The sequence below is a fragment of the Mytilus californianus genome, unplaced genomic scaffold (genome assembly GCF_021869535.1).
Source record: "Mytilus californianus isolate M0D057914Y unplaced genomic scaffold, xbMytCali1.0.p SCAF_2, whole genome shotgun sequence".
NCBI lineage: Eukaryota > Metazoa > Mollusca > Bivalvia > Mytilida > Mytilidae > Mytilus > Mytilus californianus.
The window spans coordinates 87,892,684-87,912,999 of record NW_026262668.1 but is presented as its reverse complement, the minus strand read 5'-3'; the positions used below and the strand labels follow the sequence as shown (position 1 = coordinate 87,912,999).

The 20,316-nt window shown below is 32.5% G+C and overlaps 1 protein-coding gene across 1 annotated transcript; it reads right to left on the bottom strand.

The window, feature by feature from the left end:
- Positions 1 to 4,806: 4,806 nt before the first annotated feature.
- LOC127728411 (uncharacterized) lies at positions 4,807 to 17,307 on the bottom strand. Its single transcript, XM_052235776.1, has 3 exons — positions 16,856 to 17,307; positions 10,575 to 10,664; positions 4,807 to 7,384 (listed from the first exon to the last, which is right to left on the bottom strand). The coding sequence occupies exons 1-3, from the start codon at positions 16,944 to 16,946 to the stop codon at positions 6,759 to 6,761; spliced, it is 807 nt and encodes a 268-aa protein (XP_052091736.1). The 5' UTR covers positions 16,947 to 17,307; the 3' UTR covers positions 4,807 to 6,758.
- Between the last annotated feature and the right edge of the window lie 3,009 nt (positions 17,308 to 20,316).

Below are 20,316 nucleotides of genomic sequence, written 5' to 3'. Positions count from 1 at the left end.
GATAATCCCTTACTTCATGATAAGTACTCGCTAACGCTCGTAGTTAATCATGAAGAAAGGGATTATCATTCTCTTACATATATTCCTGTTATCACAGTTTTGTTTGGTAATTCATGATTACTGATAAAATTCGTTATCTCAGATTTTTGTAATTCGTGATAAGGGTTTATGATCGTTATAAAAATTGTAAAATTTGTGATAACTAATTTTTATCACGATTCATACAATTCATTATCACGATTAATACAATTCGTTATCACGATTCATACAATTTGATATCACGATTTATACAATTCGTTATCACGATTTATACAATTCGTTAATACGATTTTAATCTGTTAACACGAATTACAAAAAATTGTGATAACGAACTCAATTCTAAATTTAAAAAAAAAAAACAGAAGCAGAGGTTATTATCTCGAATAGAATTTTAAAATTTACTGGCACAAATGAAAGATGATAGTGTTACAGCTAGATATTTATTTGAAGCAAAATTGTCATATCAAAATTACTTGTTTATAACAAAAAGAAAGAAGAGTAAGACGGTGATAAAATGACTTCTCGACAGTCGAATATATTGCCGCCATTCCTTTTCCTCTTATACACTTTAATGCAAATAATTGCCCTTTACTGTGATATAACTATAACATATTTCAGAATACGCTACATTTACATTATAATTCAAAAAAACTAAAAACTACTTTGATATTCCGTTGGGGTAAATTATTTCCGCTTACGTAAAGATAAATAAGAAGATGTGGTACGAGTGCCAATGAGACAACTCTCTATCCAGTGTCACAATGTATAAAAAGTTAACAATTACAGACCTGCCAAATACGGCTTAGGTTTATGTCAATGTGTATGTATAATGTATATTGTAATGTCGCTTTTGTAATTTTTCTTTTAGAGATGTCCGGAGAAGCGACATAACTTATACATGATTTATACTTAAAGTAAGTATCGGACGTATAGTGCATTCGTAATAAGCGGTGGTACATGATTCAATTGGGTTACCTCCCTTTTACCAGAAAAAAACTCTAACATATGTTAGCAACAGATGATGCATGTCTGATAGGTCCGATACTTAGGAAAGTATAACTTATATCGCTTGTCCAGGCATCTGTAATTTCAGTAAACCCTTCAATTTATATTTTTTTTCTCATTTTGACTATTTTAATAAACTTTTGCGCACTTTATTTTCATTTATTACATAAGTCTCAAGAGATATCAAATGTCTACTAGAAGTAACCCGCGAGAACATTAAATAGACATTTGTGACTACAGCAGTCGTTCTCCATATTTTCTTAATTTCTGTTTAAATGAAAATGCCAGTATATAAAATATTCTCAAGCAACCATCGTTAGTGTTTATCAAAGACCTTTGATATACTATGTCATAGAAATTGAACTTTCTCACCAGTCTAACATTTGTAATCAGGGTAGATGCAAAGGAAGAAAACATCAATAACATTAGAAGTAGACATAAATTCCAAAACCGATGGTAATGATGGAAAGGACATCCGGAATCATTTGGCTTCCCGACTAACCTAAAACGAATAATCATTAGAGAGGATAACAAACTACAGTTTGCATACTACCTTAAGAGTAGACAACCATATTGATTGATTTAATCAGGAAGACGGAGAAGCAACACACAAAAAGGTCTCCTAATTTAGTATTAAAGAATAGTACTGTATTTTGTCCTTCTAGAAAATTTCTGGTGATGGTAGATCATTACTGTTTAAACGCAGCTTTCTATAGACTCTGGATGGTTTATACTTTGGCCTATTATATAGACACTTGTCTATTGTTGAAGACTATGCGTTGATCTGAGGAGGCTTTTAGTTTTTATGTCAATTTGGTTACTGTCTCATCGATGTATATTTCACATGTACTTATATCTATAAATTAGAGATGTCAACTCGGTGAACAATTACTAATCGAGTACTCGTTGTTTTTATTGAGCGATACTCGAGTACTCGCTCGGGAATATATCTACAACAATGAAATACAAAAATACGTTGTTTACATTCTGTGGTTTGTTGTTCAACGGACGAAAAATCATCTACATAAAGTATCTGGGACAAGGAATTACACACCAAAATTTAATAGCTCATTACCTACAAGTACTAATTAAGTAAAAAACCATAACATAATCAATATAATTTATTGAACACCTATCTAAAAATTATAACAAGGAAAAACCATATCAAACAATAGTATTTGGTAATCGTTAAGAAGAAACATTTAATGTTTACAAAGGCGTAAGGATTAGAAGTTTAACTTTTCACTGAGGGTTACCAGAGGGTGCAAAGAATTTATTTTATTTGGAAACATTTTCTTGTCAACTTTTATTGGAGACAGTCGCTTTTGCAACTTTGTAACTAACAGTCTTGCATACGAAAATATTTACTCTGACGGTACCGATGTGACGGAATGGCTAAGACATATAAATTATTTATAGTATAAATACATGCAACCTCTAAAGAGGTTATAAGCCGATTGTTCCTGTACAGTAAAAGGCCTGACCACAGAACTTTTGACACAAACCAGTGACAGTATAACTGTCGCTAGTTCATAAGAAAAAGATTACCGTCTAAAACGGGAAAGCAATCGTACACATACATTATTTTATTTTGTATGACAAGGGTACATCTATGCAAGGAAATATTTAATTTTTATCATAATTCCACTTATTGTTTAAGCTATAGTGTCTAGGATTTAATGCTATGTTTTGTTGGGTTTATGTTTCTTAAATTAACATAATCATGCATCAGAATATATTGTTGGTTTTATTTTTATTTTCAGATCCGACCAGAGAGTTGTATGTACAAGGATATAAGAGTTTCAATGCAGTCACGAAGATAGTCCAATATAATATACAAAAGGAGCATTTCAGTCAGGAATATAATGCAAATATATCTATCGAAAAAGGAGTACACCAGTCAAAGTCATAGTGAGACAGTAGCTCCTTTTGAACTGTTTAGTAACATGTATAAATAAATCTTTCAGAAACACTATACTGGAGTTCATAGGCTAGACATTTGTTATAATTTGTCGCTGTTAGTTCTATCTTTACGGATGAAACCAATCATCAATCATATATGATATTGTACTATGTATATTATTCTGACTTCGTATTTTTGTATCAAAATATTGTTGTTTATTTAATTGTTTTTGTAATTAAAGATAGAGTATATACAAAGCAAAATCTCTACCATATACCGGTATGAGGGGGAAAATCTTTTCGAAAATTGTAGCATTAAGAAGGGATAATATGTCAGTACCGCATTGGATAAACGGTACATAAAAAACATCAAACAATCATATGTACCAGAAATAAACCCTGTAGGTCAAGGACGTTTCGAAACTACTACGTGTTTTAACATCTCTGGATTTGAAGTCAATTTGAAAAATGGAGTCATTTGTTAGCTACTAAATACATAAAGTCAGATAAATATATCCTTTTGGCCTATATGTATCAGTATTTACTAAGCCTTACCATCCATTCTAAAGCAATATTTTGGGTTGTTTTTATATCGCAAAATATTTAATTGCGACTGTCAGTTGCTATATTACAAGAAGATATATTGACGGATGTATTGATAGCAAATGTATTTACTTCGTACACAAACATTTTTATTTTTCACAGAAAGTAATTTAAGAATTTACGAAATAGTCTATGATTGAGTGATATGCAGTGATAGCAATTATGAGATATTTTCTTCCATGAATTCAGAAAAAATGTCGCTTCGAACACAACAAAAACGAATTTTGGATTTCCATTTTCCACCACATAATAGATAACTCTGCAGGTGAATATTATTTACACATTAACCAGATTCAATACAACCCCTGATTGACTATTAACCATGCTGGACATTATCCACCCATTACAACACCATTGGTTGATTATTGGCAGTTTGTGACATTATCCACATGTATATGCCAGGATCGACACCATCCCTGATTGACTTTTACCCTGGATCGAAACCACTCTTTGTTGACATTTGGGACATTATCCAGCTATTAGCCTTGATCGACACCACCCCTGGTTAAATATTACCCATTTGGGACGTTATATATCCATCAAGAAGCCTTGGTCGATACCATTGCTGTCTATTAACAATTTGGGACAGTATCCGCCTAATAGCCTAGATTCAAACCACCCCTTGTTGACTATTTGCCATTTTGGGACATAATCCACCTATTATACATGGTCGATACCTACCCTGGTGGACTTTTATATTGGATCGACACCACCCTTTGTTGAATTTTAACCATTTAGGACAATCCACCTATTAATCTTGATCAACACCACACATTGTTGACTATTACCCATTTGAGGAATAATCTACCTTTTAGCCTGGATCGACAACACTCCTTGTTGTCTTTTTACCATTTTTGACATCATCCACCTAATAGCCTGGATCGACACCACCCCTGGTTGACTATTGATCATTTGGGACATTATCCACCTATCATCCAGTGTCGGTACCACCACTGATTGACTATCAGCAAGGATCGACACGACCCTTTGTTGACTTTTAGCCATTTCTGATATTATCCAGCTATAAGCCTGGGTCGACTATTTAGGACAATATCCACTATTTATCTTGATCGACATCAGTCGTTGTTGGATATTAGCCATATGTCGTTATCCGCCTATTAGCCTGGATCGGGATCGACAACATCCCTGGTTGACTATTATCCTCTTGGGACCTCCACGGTATCTGTATACACAAATCCGGACAAAAACAATTTTTATTGGCTGTACTTCAAAGGACCTTTTAATATAACAACAACAACAACAACAAATACTTTATTAGAGTCTCACCTCTTTAAAACATTTAATATAAAATACAATATAATAACAACAGATCAATTTATAAAAGAGTTATGAGAGACTGTAAAACACATATTAAAAATACATTTATATTTCATATATAACATATATCAATATATCTTAGCGAGGGTATCACCAACCCAGTAGTCAGCACTTCGGTGTATATATATGAATATCAATTATATGGTCATTTTTACAAATTTACTGTTTGCAAAAGTATGAATTATTCACAAAATACTAAGGATTTTTTTATCCCAGGCATAGATTATCTTAGCCGTATTTGGCACAACTTTTTTGGAATTTTGAATCCTCAATGCTCTTCAACTTTGTATTTGTTTGGCTTTCTAACTATTTTGATCTGAGCGTCACTGATGAGTCTTATGTAGACGAAACGCGCGTCTGGCGAATCAAATTATAAGCCTGGTACCTTTGATAACTATTAACACAAAACACCATTATATTAAAAGCAATTATTTTGTAATCTTAATCAGAAGATAAAAAAAGACAAAACATAATATACAGTTATTACGAGTATAAAATACACTTTCTCTTAAAAAGTACTTCATGGCAGATTTTGGCTGTGAAATAGCAAACTCTGTCGTCATGAAACATAAACAAAAACTTTTCCTCATTACATACACTGTTAAAAACATCGTTTGCAAATCTGCATATTTGCGAACGATCTTTTTTTAACGGTGTATGTAATGTAGAATATAATATTTTTTTTCTTATGGTTTTGAGCTTTCTTGATACAGTCCGTATACATACACAAATTTTCGATATGTTGCACAAAAAGAGACGTTAATAGTATAGTCCGTATACATACACAAATGTTCGATATGTTGCACAAGAAGCGTCGATAATATTGCAGTCCGTATACAAACACAAATGTTCGATATGTTGCACGAGAAGCAACGATAATAGTACAGTCTGTATACATACACAAAATTTCAATATGTTGCACGAGAAGCGACGATAAAAGTACAGTCCGTATACATGCACAAATGTTCGATATGTTGCACGAGAAGCGACGATAAAAGTACAGTCCGTATACATGCACAAATTTTCGATATGTTGCACGGTAAGCGACGATAAAAGTACAGTCCGTATACATACACAAATTTTCGATATGTTGCACGAGAAGCGACGATAATAGTACAGTCTGTATACATACACAAATTTTCGATATGTTGCACGAGAAGCGACGATAATAGTACAGTCCGTATACATGCACAAATGTTCGATATTTTGCATGAGAAGCGACGATAATAGTACAGTCCGTATACGTGCACAAATGTTCGATATTTTGCATGAGAAGCAACGCGTCAAGCCCTTGTGAACCGCTTTATAGTTTGTTTTTATGTTGTACCGTTTAACCACTGTCACAGGAAATGACGATGTGAGATGAACTCTCAGGAACCTGTAGTCGAGAAGTTGTCGTTGGTTGCTCTCTTCAACAGTTGTTTTTTAGTTGAATGTTATTAGTTTAAAGCAGGCCTTTGGTTTTCTCTTTGAATTTTTTCACATTTTGTTATCCCAGGACCCTTTATAGCTTACTACAAGTATAAGGTATTAGTTTGGCTCATTGTTGAAGACTATACGTTGACCTATAGTTGTTTACTATTCATTGTCCTTTAGTCTCTGGTGAATAGTTACCATATTCACAATCATACCACATCTCATAATTTTATACCTGTGATGGAAATTAAGAAAAATGTCCGTAAAAAACACAATACTCTTGCATTACTTTCATAACGATTTTACATTTTTTTTAATACTGTTTTCCTTTATTTTATACCACGGTTGTCATATTATTCTTTTATAAATATCAATAATTCATCCTTTTAAAAATACTCATGAACATTTTTCATATCTGTAAAAATATCATGTCCTTAGAGGCTAGTTCTGGACCATCATTTCAATATAGATTTGCCCAGCAAAAATAAACCAATTGTAAGGCATATTAAACAGATAAATTCCTTCTTCGTTAATAATTTGCTACATGCAAGACCTCGCGACGTTTTATAGGCTACAATAGGTATTACTATATGAAAGAGGTCTGGTATTATAAATCCAAGATTCCTCATTCTTTGAAATGTTTTACCATCCATAAACAACAACTGTTTAAAGAACTGATCTAAACCACCTATAAGTATATGCACTATGTTGATAGACAATACTCCAATTAGTTGGCGAGAAGTTATGCAATTTTCCTTGGAGCACATGCGCACAACTATCACCGACGATATCAGTTCTGTCACCGTGAAGAACAACTGATGAACGAATTGTGTATAAAAATCATCATTGAAATAGTTCAAATATCCCCACCAAGAATAATAATGGGGATGAATATCCAACACCAATAGAAATAACATTGTATATCTGAGATTTCCTTCCACATATAACCGCAATAAGTGTTTTACTAACTCATAAAATACCAAAACTGCAGCCATTGTTATTGTCCATATAACAAAGGTTTGTTTCGTAGCATTGAAATACATGTGTTTATATCCAACTCGTGTTTGGCTTTCATATGAACCTAAAAGTAAAATAAATGCATCTTTTAGTTCCTTGTCTAAACAACTATATTATATACTACTGAATCAAAACTTATGTATACTAAATTTCAAAAATAAATTAAAGATAGTTTTTGATAGAGAGCAAACAGAACGGCTTTTCGTGGTGTATATACTTGACGTCATTCTGCAAGTCGCGTGTAATAATTGATTTGTGGTTGATTTTAGATTAGTGCCTTAACGTCCATCGTCAAATATTTCATCCATATTCGCGATGAAAACAAAATAATCAATAAGTCAAATAGATAAGTTCTACAAAACGAGTCGTCTATGGAACGCCCAAAGAGTAATTACAAGGGTTCTTGTGCGTGTAGACAGTGCTGTACTCTCCAAAAACGAGTCATCAAACGGCGTATTATATCTAAGGATGACTAGCCTGCGTACGCATCCTGCACAGCAAATGAACGTTCCCTCATATTGGGTCTTACTACCGAATGGAAAAATCCAGGTCACCATATTTTCTGACACCAGTAAACATTTAGGTTCCATTTGTAATTATCATTATTTTTAGAAACGTCATTGGCTTATAACTTCTGTTTCAGCACGATGACAATTTGCTCCGTATTCTTACATATTTACTACTAACACGATCGATTCCGAGTATATCATGGTAGATCAATCACATTCCATGGATACTAACTGTCATTTATCTCTGTTGAAATGTCTTGATCACACACAGGAGCTTGGGAATCTTATTATAGAACGTAATGTGCTCTCCTTTCATTGAAATCACTAGGAAATGCCTGAGACCCCGTGGACCACAGCTTAGTTTTGAAAAGTGACATTAAAAAAAAAGAAATTAGCATAAGAAATACATTAAGACGCCGCACTTTAAAGTTCTTACAAAAGTGTAAGATACAAGATACTATGAATTACCGACACTTTCTCAATATATTACACAGAAAATAATCAGTCATAAATGGTACTTATTCGGTATGATTTCCACAATTTGATTTATAATTAAGGAAACACGGAGTAGATCTAAAAAGCAAGTGTCGCTCACCTGGGTCAATATGCATCTTCCATAATGGAAATCCTCCAATATTATAGAATACATAATTAACAACTAAATGCTTTTTGTTGATATTGTATTGCTATTTTTTTCTGTATTTTTCTCTATCTACTAAAGTTTTAGCCCAATAAGAAAAAAAAAATGTAAAAAATTGCATTTTACGGCAATAACTCTTAAAATATGTGGACTGATATTTCGGCTTCAATAACCCATCTCTAGATTTTGTTTCGCTGATCAGTTTTACTCCATTAAGTTTCTCTCTTCCTGCTATAGGTTTTGTCAGAATTACAAAAAATGAAGAAAAAAAAGCCATTCGGGGAGAAAACTCCTGTTAGGAGAGAGACCAATGACAATTTCAGTAATCAAACTTATAATGTAAAGATGTTTCGTTTTTGATCATTATTGCTGTTTAAAGTTTCTCTCGACTCTTATGATTTTAAGAAAATAGGCAAACACAAAAACAAACTGGTTAAAAAAGTAAAAAGGGCTAACAAGTCATATAAAGAGTCGAGTCATATATATTGTGTTATTTGTAGATCATCTTGCTAATAGTTTTGATATTTATCTATAATAGTTTTCAAGATAGGTCTAGATAGACAGAAGGTTGATCTTGACATTATGAACATTTTTGTCAATTTTCTATATGTATTACGGTTGTCAAGGTAATTGAGTAAACTTGGGTTTTACCCCCATGTTCTATATTTAGCCTTGTAGGCCATGTTGGTTGGCAGGATTCATTATCAGACACAATTTCTAAACTTGATACCCAAGGATAATTATGGCCATGTTTGGTTCTAATTGTCCCAATAGTTTCAGAGAAGATGTTTAAGGACGACGGACCCCAAGTGAGCTGAAATGAGATTTGAAACGGGAAAAGGAGTTTGAATAGTCAGCTCGAATTCACAAATTAGTCATCAATAACATTGTAAACCCATTCATATTCGCACGGCGTACTACTGAATTCATGATTAAGTATAAGATACCCCTTGACGGCGTTAGCCCGAAAGGAGTATCTATATTATTGTCAATGCAATGAATGATAGTTTTAAATAATTTAGGAGGGGTTCTTTCAGCGATTAGACCATATGTTATTGAAAAGCATGATAAATGCAGGGTATCCAATTTCATGTAACGACATCTTGGTGTAAGTATTGAAGTATGATAAATGATCCGACCGGAGATATAACCCACAAACCCCCGAACTCGAGGCGACAACGTTTTTACGATACTTTTGTTTGTCGAGTAATAAATTTACAAGTTCTCATAAATTTCCGAGACTTTCTCAAAGTAGAACATAGCACAAAGTTGAATTGTTTTTATTTGGTTTCTCATGGACCTAATACTGTTAGTTTTAGACAAATCTCATGTTCCTGTACGACATTGTGAGGTGTTGTTAGAAATTATTGTTTGGTTTTTTTTATACAGATACGTGAGGGTCTGGATGGGGTTTACAGAATAGAGAATAATGAGCAAAATTTGGAGAATAAAGCAAAATATAAAGAATAGAGAGAAGAAAAGAGATAACGGGGTACTGAAATATAAAGAAACAGAAGAAGGGTCAAAATAAGTAAAGAGTAGAGAATAAATGTCTAAAAAGTTAAAGAATAAAGAAATAAAGGACCCCCCAACTAGCCCCTTATACGTTGTGGTGCGTTGTTTTTTTGGATATTTGCTTTGGTTTTAGTCATAGTTACTAATTTCCAAAGTTAATTGGTTGACCGTTATGGAATATCTATTGTCACGGATATGTTCCACTTGTCGTAACCAAAGTCACTTCATCTTTAATTTCCTCGATTGTGATATAAATGAATACCATTCTTACTTGCATGAGCAATACAACGGGTTCACTCCGGTTTTTGTAGGGTTCGTGTTGCACAATCTTTTTTCTGTTTTCTGTGTAACGTTTTATTGTTGTTTGTCTTTTCGTCTATTTGTGTTGAACTTCTGATTTTTTATTGTCTCCTTTGTAACTTTTTCTTCTTATTTTTATAAATTAATTTCCTGTTTATCGAACACTTGTATAATGTTGTATATTCTTACACAAATAAGGTCATGGTTGCTCATATACTTCCTGTTTACCACTTATCACTTATAAAATCTAGTTAGTATAATAAAATGAAAGTTTATTTAATTCAACAAACCTTTGAAAATAGTGTCCCAACAACTACAAGTACATTCATTATGTGACACAGGTTTTTTGTCTGGAACCCATATTTTTGAATAAAGAATTCCTAAAATAGAAAAACCAACATTTTATAAAAAATAAGACAGATACATTTTTTATCAAAGCTGACAGTGTTGAAACATATGCCAAAATACAAAACAGTGTTAATATTTTATTTGGTAAGCGTTCTATGTTTGCGCCAATTTATTGTTTACTCGTGCCAAATGTTATGTTTTCGCAACAACAAAAAATGATTCTAGATTTCAATCATTAAATGCAGCAAAATAAGACAATTCATTTTCGCAAATATTCAATATAATTGGTGGAAATTTATAACGTTCATGCAAAACATGAAGCATCTGTTACAATTTTTGTTGCGCATACTTTCGCCGGAATCGCTGTATATCACCAACGTATTGCCTAACCGTCTACAACAACAAACTGCATGATCGATCAATTTGGTGCTAAAGACAAATACATATAAATGTTTAGTTAATTGTACAAAAAATAAGTTTTTGTATTTAAAAAACTGTAATTAGTGCAAATGTATGGTAAGGTAAATGTGCTATCAGCGGAAGAAACTATAATTACTGTAAGTTCAATCATGGGACCAGGTAATAATATTCTTTTTTAATGTAAAATATTATCCAAATTCTGGTGTTTTGTCTAACAGGATGAGGTGAAATACCCATGGAAAGCTTCTAGGCATTGCAACTAAAATTTCAAAGTTTGCAAAAGGGAAAAGTGAAATGGTGTTAATAAATAGCAATCTGTATCAAACACTCATGACTATTACAATTTTATCATCCATGTAGTATGATTGTCAATGAGACAACTATCCACCACAGTTGAAATAAAGTGGATGTAAGCAATTATATGAACACATCTTAACACAGATTCTGAATACTAGAATCATAAAGGTATTGAATTTTTCATTTTTCTATTATTTCTTTTCGATTTTTATACAGTTTTTTACCAATATAGATTTGAGTTATGCCGCTTTGTCCAGCGAATATCACTGTAAACAACTACAACTGACGAAAATGGAAAATCACACAATAATTAAATTTTCGTCGCCTCAATCCGCCTCAACATATTTTACAAAACTTAAAGACTGTTAAACATGATACAATATTTATCCTGAAGGATGCTTCTTTTTGCGAGCAGCAAATGAAAACTCTCAAAACCTTCACCAAACACACGTGCATCGACAAAAGTTAGGTACAATTTTCTATTGAATGCCCCAAGCTTCAAGATTGATATCAGTAAATCTGAAGAACGCGGACTGCCATAACAAAATTTAACAAACAGAAGAGGCTCACAAACGCCTGAATCGCTCACCTGGAAAATATGCCATTTTGATATTTATGTTTACCTTTTATTACAGGTTATCTTGTAACGATGATTATTTTACAGACTACAATTTCTACCTATCTTTTATAGTTTTTCGGTCATAGTCGACATTCCTCTTACTTTTGTATTGCTGGTAATATTTTGCTTTATATAGTTTCTACCTATCTTTCTTAGTATTCGAGATGATTGTAAAAAAAAACCAAAAAATTAGACAATCATCTTCTTTAAGGGTAATAAATCTTGAAGAAGTCATCCAATGGTTCGACCATATTGACATTTTTGTAACTCTTGTATTGCTGATCATTTTTGATGTATACAGTTTCCATCTATCTATCATAGATTTTGATATCATTGCCAAAAAATATGAAAATGAAGCACAAGTCGTAATTTCAGGGCAATAAATCCTTAAAGAGCCATCTAACAGTTTCTGTCATATTAAAATTTGTGCAGCTCTTGTATTACTTATCATTTTTGCTGGTCAAAGTTTTACCTAGCTATCGTGTTGTTTGATTACTGGCAAGAACAAACAAATTATACAAATTTGGTTCAACTTGGTATAAAAGTTCCGAGGGAAGCTTTTGATAAAAGTTTACGACGACGGACGCCAAGTGTTGACAATAGCTCACATACCCTTTTAGCTAAAAATTACTTTACACGCATACATGCTTACAGCAATATTTGACTGGATAGTGTCTACTAGAAGAACAATATTTAATTTACTAGTTGCTGTTGGTAAACAGAAAAAAACTATAATCTTAACAAAGTCTAGCTACCCATTAGAAATACAGTCTTCAGACATTTTAATAAGCTTATGTTATTAATGATTATATATATATAATATAAAGTCCTTTTATGTACGGAAACATATAATGGGAACATTTTAATCTTTAAATTTAGTGCAAACTTAATACTGAGCTTTTAGTACGGTACTATTGATAACATTTTAACCAATTCCCTGCAACCGCCAGATAATTTTAAATGTCCGTGTCTTCTTTCACTCGAATGAAATAATTGAACTTCAAACTTATTTTTTCTTGTGGTTGTAGTTTTTGTCTAATATCATGGTATTTCTAAAAAGGGGGCGTACACTCTCTACACTCCTCCTTAAATCCGCCTCTGTGCAGCGAAGGAACCTGTTTTTTTTGTAAGCAATATGCTTCCTTATCGTTAATTTGCACTGATTCATTTTTGGGACTTCACTACGAAAATAAGGAGATATGATTGACAATGAGACAATATTTCACCGGAGTGCAATTGACGTGAAATTAAGCAGCTATGAGTCTTCGTATGGCCTTCAACAAAGAAAATGAGCAAAACCTATACCGTGCACAGCAATAAAGGCCCCGACATGACAAGATGTTAAAAATTTCAAACTGAGAAAACAATCGGCTTATTTTTGACAAATCAATTTCTGACTCATGGCAGGCATATCTGTCTGTCATAATTAAATTTGTATTTGTTTATTAATTGTTTTGTTAAAAGATCTGTTTTAGTTGATAGTTCCTGCTGTTTTCTTTCTATCTTTATAGTTTTCAAGAAAATATACAAAAATGCAACAAAATGGATAAACATTGTCATTTCATTATAACTTGCGATTTCGGTCATGTTGATCATTTCAGCTGATTACTGTATCTTACAATTTATAAGAAAATACTTAAATGTATATAAAAAAACGTAAACTTTGGGTAAAAGCATCATGTAAGGGCAATAACTTATTGACAATTTCCTATATTTTCTTTATTTGTAGATATTGGTTTACTGATCAGTTTACTGTTTACAGTTTAAAGTTTCTTTTTATCTATTGAAGTCTTCAAGATAAGAGGCAGTCAAAATGAAAGCAAACAAGGCTTTATTTAATGCATTAGTGTCATCATTAAAGTAATAAAGGGCCACAAATCCTGAAGTGAAAATCGTCAATATCGAACTTTTTTGTCATTAGTAACAAACATATAAAAAATTTGAAAAGCATTCGAAAACCAGTTCTTAAGTTATTGCACGGAAACAACCATTTCCCAATCAATTAAGGGTCATACCTTTTTTAATCTCCTGAACGGCAATAGAGAAAAATCGTTCTCAAGTTATTGAACAGAAACTATATGAAGTGACATTTTCCAATCAAACAAGAACCATAACTCCTGATCTGGACAAATATCGAACTGGACCTCCATATTAAAAGTAACAAAGTATTGGTTGAACGGTTGATAAGTTAACGGACAGATATAGTTGGAGCCGACCGAGCGAGCGCCCGTTCAACCCAAAATAAATAACAGGATTACCGTCAGAAAACCTTAATACTTAATAATTGACAAAAAGGCAAAAGATGGATAAAATTCTTAGAGGTCTTATCTTGCTGGGAGTTTTCCTGTTAACAATTTCTCGCTGTCTATCATATTTTTAAGAAAATAGCTAAATCTCAAAATACTGGCAAAATTTTTAATAACTCCCTTTAAAGCTGCGATTACAAGATCAATCCAAACAATAATAATAATATTTATCGTCGCAAACCATAAAATAAAATACAGCTTGTGACAAACAAAATACATATTACAACCTGTATACAAGAAATCTTACAACAATCACTGAAGTAAACAATTGCAAAAGTATCCAAAAGCAGTTAATTACAGAATTTTCAAGGAAGACTTGGAATTTGGAAAATATTTGAAGTTAAATCTGCATGGAAGCATTATTTTATGAAAATATAAAACCACAAACCACAGACTGCCAATAGGAAGCGGGAATAACGGTGATAGAAATGATAGAAAATGTCAACTTGGGAACATTAGATTCGAATCATCTGCAAAAATGTCCAGTTTCTTTCGACAGTAGGAAATTACACTTGGATTAAAACGTGTAAATAAAATAAAAGTAAAAACAAATGATACGCCAGTTGAAAAAAAGGTCGAAGTCAAATGCTTATGAAATATAAGGTGTGTTCAACAAACACGTCGGTTTCCTTGCTAAGATGTAGCTTTTATTGAAACCACTATTTTGCAATATAAATGATTGTAAATATGCGCATTGCACAATTTATGTACATATTTTGCACCTTAGGAAGAATGAAAAGAATCTAGCATTATCCCTAAATTTTACGTTCTGCTATATATAGGTGATTATCTCTCACCAAATAGCTCAAAGTTTGGTGACTATGTTGAACGCATCTATCCCATCGAACTTGAAATAAGGGATACATAGATACAGTTAAGTCTGCCTTATATCTTGACTGACATTTAGAAATTGACAATGAGGGTCGGTTGAGAACAAATGAGATGATTCCAGCTTCCCAATTGTGAACTTTCCACTTCTATGTAGCAACACTCCAGCAGCGCCTGCATTTGGAGTATATATCTTCTTGTTGATACGATATTCCAGAGCTGGCATTTCCTATCATGATTTCCTTGCAAAGAAACTTTTGGATCAAGAGTTCCAAGTGGTGAAGTTGCTATCATCCCTTCAAAAATTTACGGACGCCATCACCAGTTGGTTGTCCGTTAAGGAATATCTGTTACACACATGACGACGAATATGTTCCCATTGTCGTAACCAAAATCCCATCCTCTTTTCTACGAATGTAACCTATCGAATTAGACTTGCTTGTCACCGGATTTGTACTCACATGAACAACACGAAGGGTGCCACATGTGGAAAAAGATCTATTTACCCTTTTGGAGCACCTGAGATCACCCGGATTTTAGTGAGGTCGTTTTTCGTTGGTTGCCATGGCGTTGTCAGTTTTTTTTCGACTTATGAGTTTGCATATCCCTTTGGTATCGTTCGTCTCTCTTCTCTGTACCTATATTTCCGCAATGGTTATGAGAATAAAGATATTGATATTGGAATATTCAAAATGCACAATTGTCTAACATGTATCAAACAAGTGAGCTTGTTGTTTATTTAAATCTTAATTTCTTTTAATTATGAAAAAAATATTTATGATAATAAGCATGCTTATATTTTTTATTTGTAACGTCAATGACTAAACGCTTCAGGGAAACAAACACTTTTAAATGTTTACAAATGTTTAAGTGTATAAGCTCTTTATATCATGTTTGTCAAAAATATTGGCCTTGGTTTTACATGAACATGCATCCGTTAAACGCGAAAATAAACATTATAAAAACGCCTTACACTGTGTAAATATATATTATATATGACAGAGCGAGAAAAAAGATCCTAAATTTTAAGTCCGTTCACATTTTTATTCATTGTGATTTATGATAATTCAAAAATACATTAATATTTGTAGCCATTTACAAAAATGTATTATTTTCTTCTTTTCAAACATTCTCAAATGAAGGCCACTGTCACTCCCATTTATATATTTTATGGAAAAAAGGGCTATTGGCGAGTGTTTTGAATTAAGGAGATCAGGTCTGAATATTGATAGTAGTAAATAACGAATGCATATGTAATTTTATTATCTAATTGTGCATTCATAATTTATATGGTCGATGGCTCGGATTCTAACCGATGCTAGTAAATATGTATGTACACTGATGTTTATTGTTGTAACAATCAATTATGTCAATCAATTGTAACTGATTTTTATGCCCTTTAAGGGCCATGCAATTTGGGAAATGAAAATATTCTGTACTATTGTATTGTATTGTATTGGATTGTACTGTATTCTATTGTATTCTAAATTTTACAATTTTATTGCCTCAAGTTGGCTATTGTTAACATACTTTTTATTTAGATTTATTGTGAATATGTTATGATATACTAACTTGTCCTCCAGCTAATTATCTTAATCATTTTACTTGAATAACCAAACTTGCATGTTAGAAAATTGTTTGGCAGTCAATAATTAAAATGCTGTGTGTACAGTAGTATATAGCCTTTAAATTTGTTTACAACAGAAAATAAGAATAATTGTTGTGACAGCGTTTAAAATTAGGGGGTTCTTACCTATATGAAAATACGGCAATATGACCAACAGGCAGAATCCTACCAAGCACTGTGTATAAATGGATCCACACAACATCTTGAAGCGTTCCATCGAATCAATATATACGTTCTATACGTTAATGTTGTCCACCATTTCCTCTCACTTATCACTTTCAATACGAGGAAATAAAAATCATTATATTAGTAGTCGATAATTAATATGAATTAAGGTAACTTCTCTTGGTCATCTGTTTACGCATGTGTAAGACTTTTAAACTGTGTATAGTTGTATATATACACATTAAAAAGGGAATCTCACATCTGTGTATATAATAGGATTTCCATTACACGTCTGTAAAAGGTATCCTGAGGGTAAATAAACTCGACGCTGGGGGTTGAATTGTTTGTGTAGTTTTAAATTTATACCTGGGATCTTGCCATGCGTTCAAACTGCACATTACCAGTGTACATCAAGTGCGAATCCAGTTAGTTTATTGTTACTGTCGTATGCGAGTATGTCTATTGTAGCATAAAGGATGATGGGGGAAAAACTGCGTTTGTTTTCTTTTTGAAAATACAAAATAATTGATTTGATGTATGTTTTAACACAATTTCTTTACAATATAACTTTTTAATGTATAATAACAGGATTAAAGTAAAAAAAAAAGTGTAATTAAAGCAGCTGAATCCATAATATTGATTACTGAATGCGATTCATTTTAACTATAAATGCGATGCATTATCACTGTAAGAGCAATCATTTCTGATGTGGAATTTTTTATGGTGCGATAAATTTTCATTGTTGTTTTATATGATAATTCGACATGCAACAACTGAAAAAAGTCCTTTAATGACTTTATATTGATGATATTTACAACTTGAAATGCAAGCTAGTCGTAGATGCTCACTTGAACATACACAGGTATTATGATACCCAACGTATAGTTGATTCCGAACGTTTTGCGTTGTGTACTGTTCGTCGATTTGTTTTCTGTACGTTCGTTGTGTGTTTTCGTCATAGTTCTGTACCGTTCGTTAGTAAAAATCGAGAACAAAATTAGCTGTTTCTATTGAAATACCTATCTTTTATTTTTTGTTAGCAAGCATTTGAAACTACTAAAACTATTTGACATTTCTAACATTTCATATTGGAGATTAAAACTACCTGAATTGTGTATTTGTTTGACGTGAAACAGAACTTACTGGAGCTAGAGAAGCCCACTCATCGGCAGCGCCTGATTGCAATCCAGTTTCTTAGAAATCCTGTATTTTAATCTTGAGGCCAAAGGTCAAGCTCAGGGTGAATGCGTCACATCGCCTTAAGGTGATACACGTTCAAATCATATATTTATTCAAATATTTTTTGTGAGTTTGCTCTAAGTGTATCACGGATCCGAAAATATACTGGAGTAGAACATCCATGAATATAACGTATTTTTAAAGCTTTGTATGGTTTGAAAATTTGTGACGCCGTTTCATACATATTTCTACCATATTGATAGGCTTTTGCACACCGAATAGTAGAAGAATGTACAACGAACGTGCGTACGATACTAAAGAAAGCAAACAAACTACAAAGAGAATGAATCGCGTACAGTGCCAAAATTCTGAGGTCAGTTTTTCAAGTAAATGTCTGCAAATAAAATAAAACAACGGGTTTCTCATTCGCATTATTTATTTTAATCAACGACAAATCACAAAATACACGGCCGCATTTAGTGTAAGAGCCAGCCAACTATGCTGTATTTGTAGTTTAATCAAGTTACAGAGTGTTTGTTTCGCGATGTTTACAAGTTATTCACAGACCTGTCTATTTAAAATAGTCACATGGTGTTCATGTAATATAATTAACCCATTTCTCTGACGTCAGTCTATTGTTCTTACAGTAGATTATTTTTCAAGAATCCACTGACCACTTCGTTAACTTAAGATAACTTATTTTATAACTTTAAATTTCTAACTTACTATTTTTCATCCTTTCAAAAACGAGAAGCATATGAAGGGTTCGAACTCGCGCGTATTTTCTTCAGAATCAGTAGAGTCTTCAGTCTATGCATGATACCACTATACCACGAGTGCTGACATAAATCAATATTTAAATAACACTCTTAAAGCACACAACTGTCAATACATGTCAATAAACTGTATTTCTATCTCAGAGATAATTCGCTTTTGTTATCTAATAAAATATATATACTATGTCTGGATTTGTTCATGTTCTTTTCAAATTTATGTAAATTGTTTTATGCGTTATTTTTTAAGGAAGATTATGTTCTACATTTGAACGTTCTTGAGTATAGTTATATAGCAGTATGGAAATATCTTAAAAAAGAGTTTATTCACGATGTCAGGTTTGAACATTGGTCGATTTTCAACATCGTTATAATGAACCGATGGGTCTTTATACGATTGTGGCTATTACACACTAGTTCTAAACACTAGAGAATCGAGGAATTGTATATATTAGTATAAACAAACAACCATATGCCCATTACATATGTCACTTTTAACGTACAAGGACTTTTCCTTTTCATCATAGCAAATGCTTACTTAAGGTTTTAGTCTTATAATGATATCGAACTATCAATATTTTCTTCTTTGTTTGATTATAAATGGTCCAAATATACACCACGTCAACATTGAACGTACTCTAATTTGAATAAAGTGTGATATATAAGCTACGACCGTAAAACTACTTCTTTGACTGTAAAACCAGAAACAAAATCGCCTTAAAATGAAAATGAAGTATATAATACCTCTTAGATTAAAACAATATTTTTGTCGAGAAAAAAATTGCAATGAAAAATTATAGCTATTTTCCTAATGCTTATTTAAAGGTTTGGTTGGCTAGCTTGCTTTGTTTGTATAAATGTTTGCTCAATCTTAATTAAAATGCTTAATCAAACATTTATACAAACAAAGCAAGCCAGTCAACAACACCTTTAAACCTGCAAGACCCTCGTGGGTAGTCAAGGTCGTTAAAAACCAACCTCGTCGTCTTTATATGATAAAAACTAATTAATTTCCTTCTGTGAAAATGCATCGCATGTACAATAGAAATGAATCGCCCCTACAGTGAAAATGAAAGTCTCATATCATTATTCGACAGTAAACATGAATCGCATAACGGAAACAGCATAGTGGAATTTAATTCAATATCAACAAGCTGAATAACAAAACCTGTTTTAAGTAATACAACATTAATAATTATGTTAAAAGGTACATTTTTCTGCAAATGAAACTTAACTGCTGCTTTTCAATCTCGTGCATGCTCTGTTCGTGAACTATTCTTAATATTTATCTATTTGTGTATCAATTTTACACCTGGATGGCTGTAGGCGCGATGAAAACCCGTCCGCATCTCATACCTAGATATCATGAATTTATAAAAACAGTACACATTATGTATTATTTCTTATTTTATTCAAAAATCATGAATTTGTCGTCTGTTTATTTATCATTCTAAATTAGAAATTCATAAC

What these genes read in the sequence shown, in the direction of transcription:
- LOC127728411 (XM_052235776.1), bottom strand. Translation starts at nt 16,946, where the DNA reads ATGGAACGCTTCAAGATGTTGTGTGGATCCATTTATACACAGTGCTTG. An exon ending in ATTGCCGTATTTTCATATAG is followed by an intron (nt 10,665 to 16,855) that starts GTAAGAACCCCC and finishes TTTCTATTTTAG; the next exon opens with GAATTCTTTATTCAAAAATA. An exon ending in TTGGGACACTATTTTCAAAG is followed by an intron (nt 7,385 to 10,574) that starts GTTTGTTGAATT and finishes TTTTACTTTTAG; the next exon opens with GTTCATATGAAAGCCAAACA.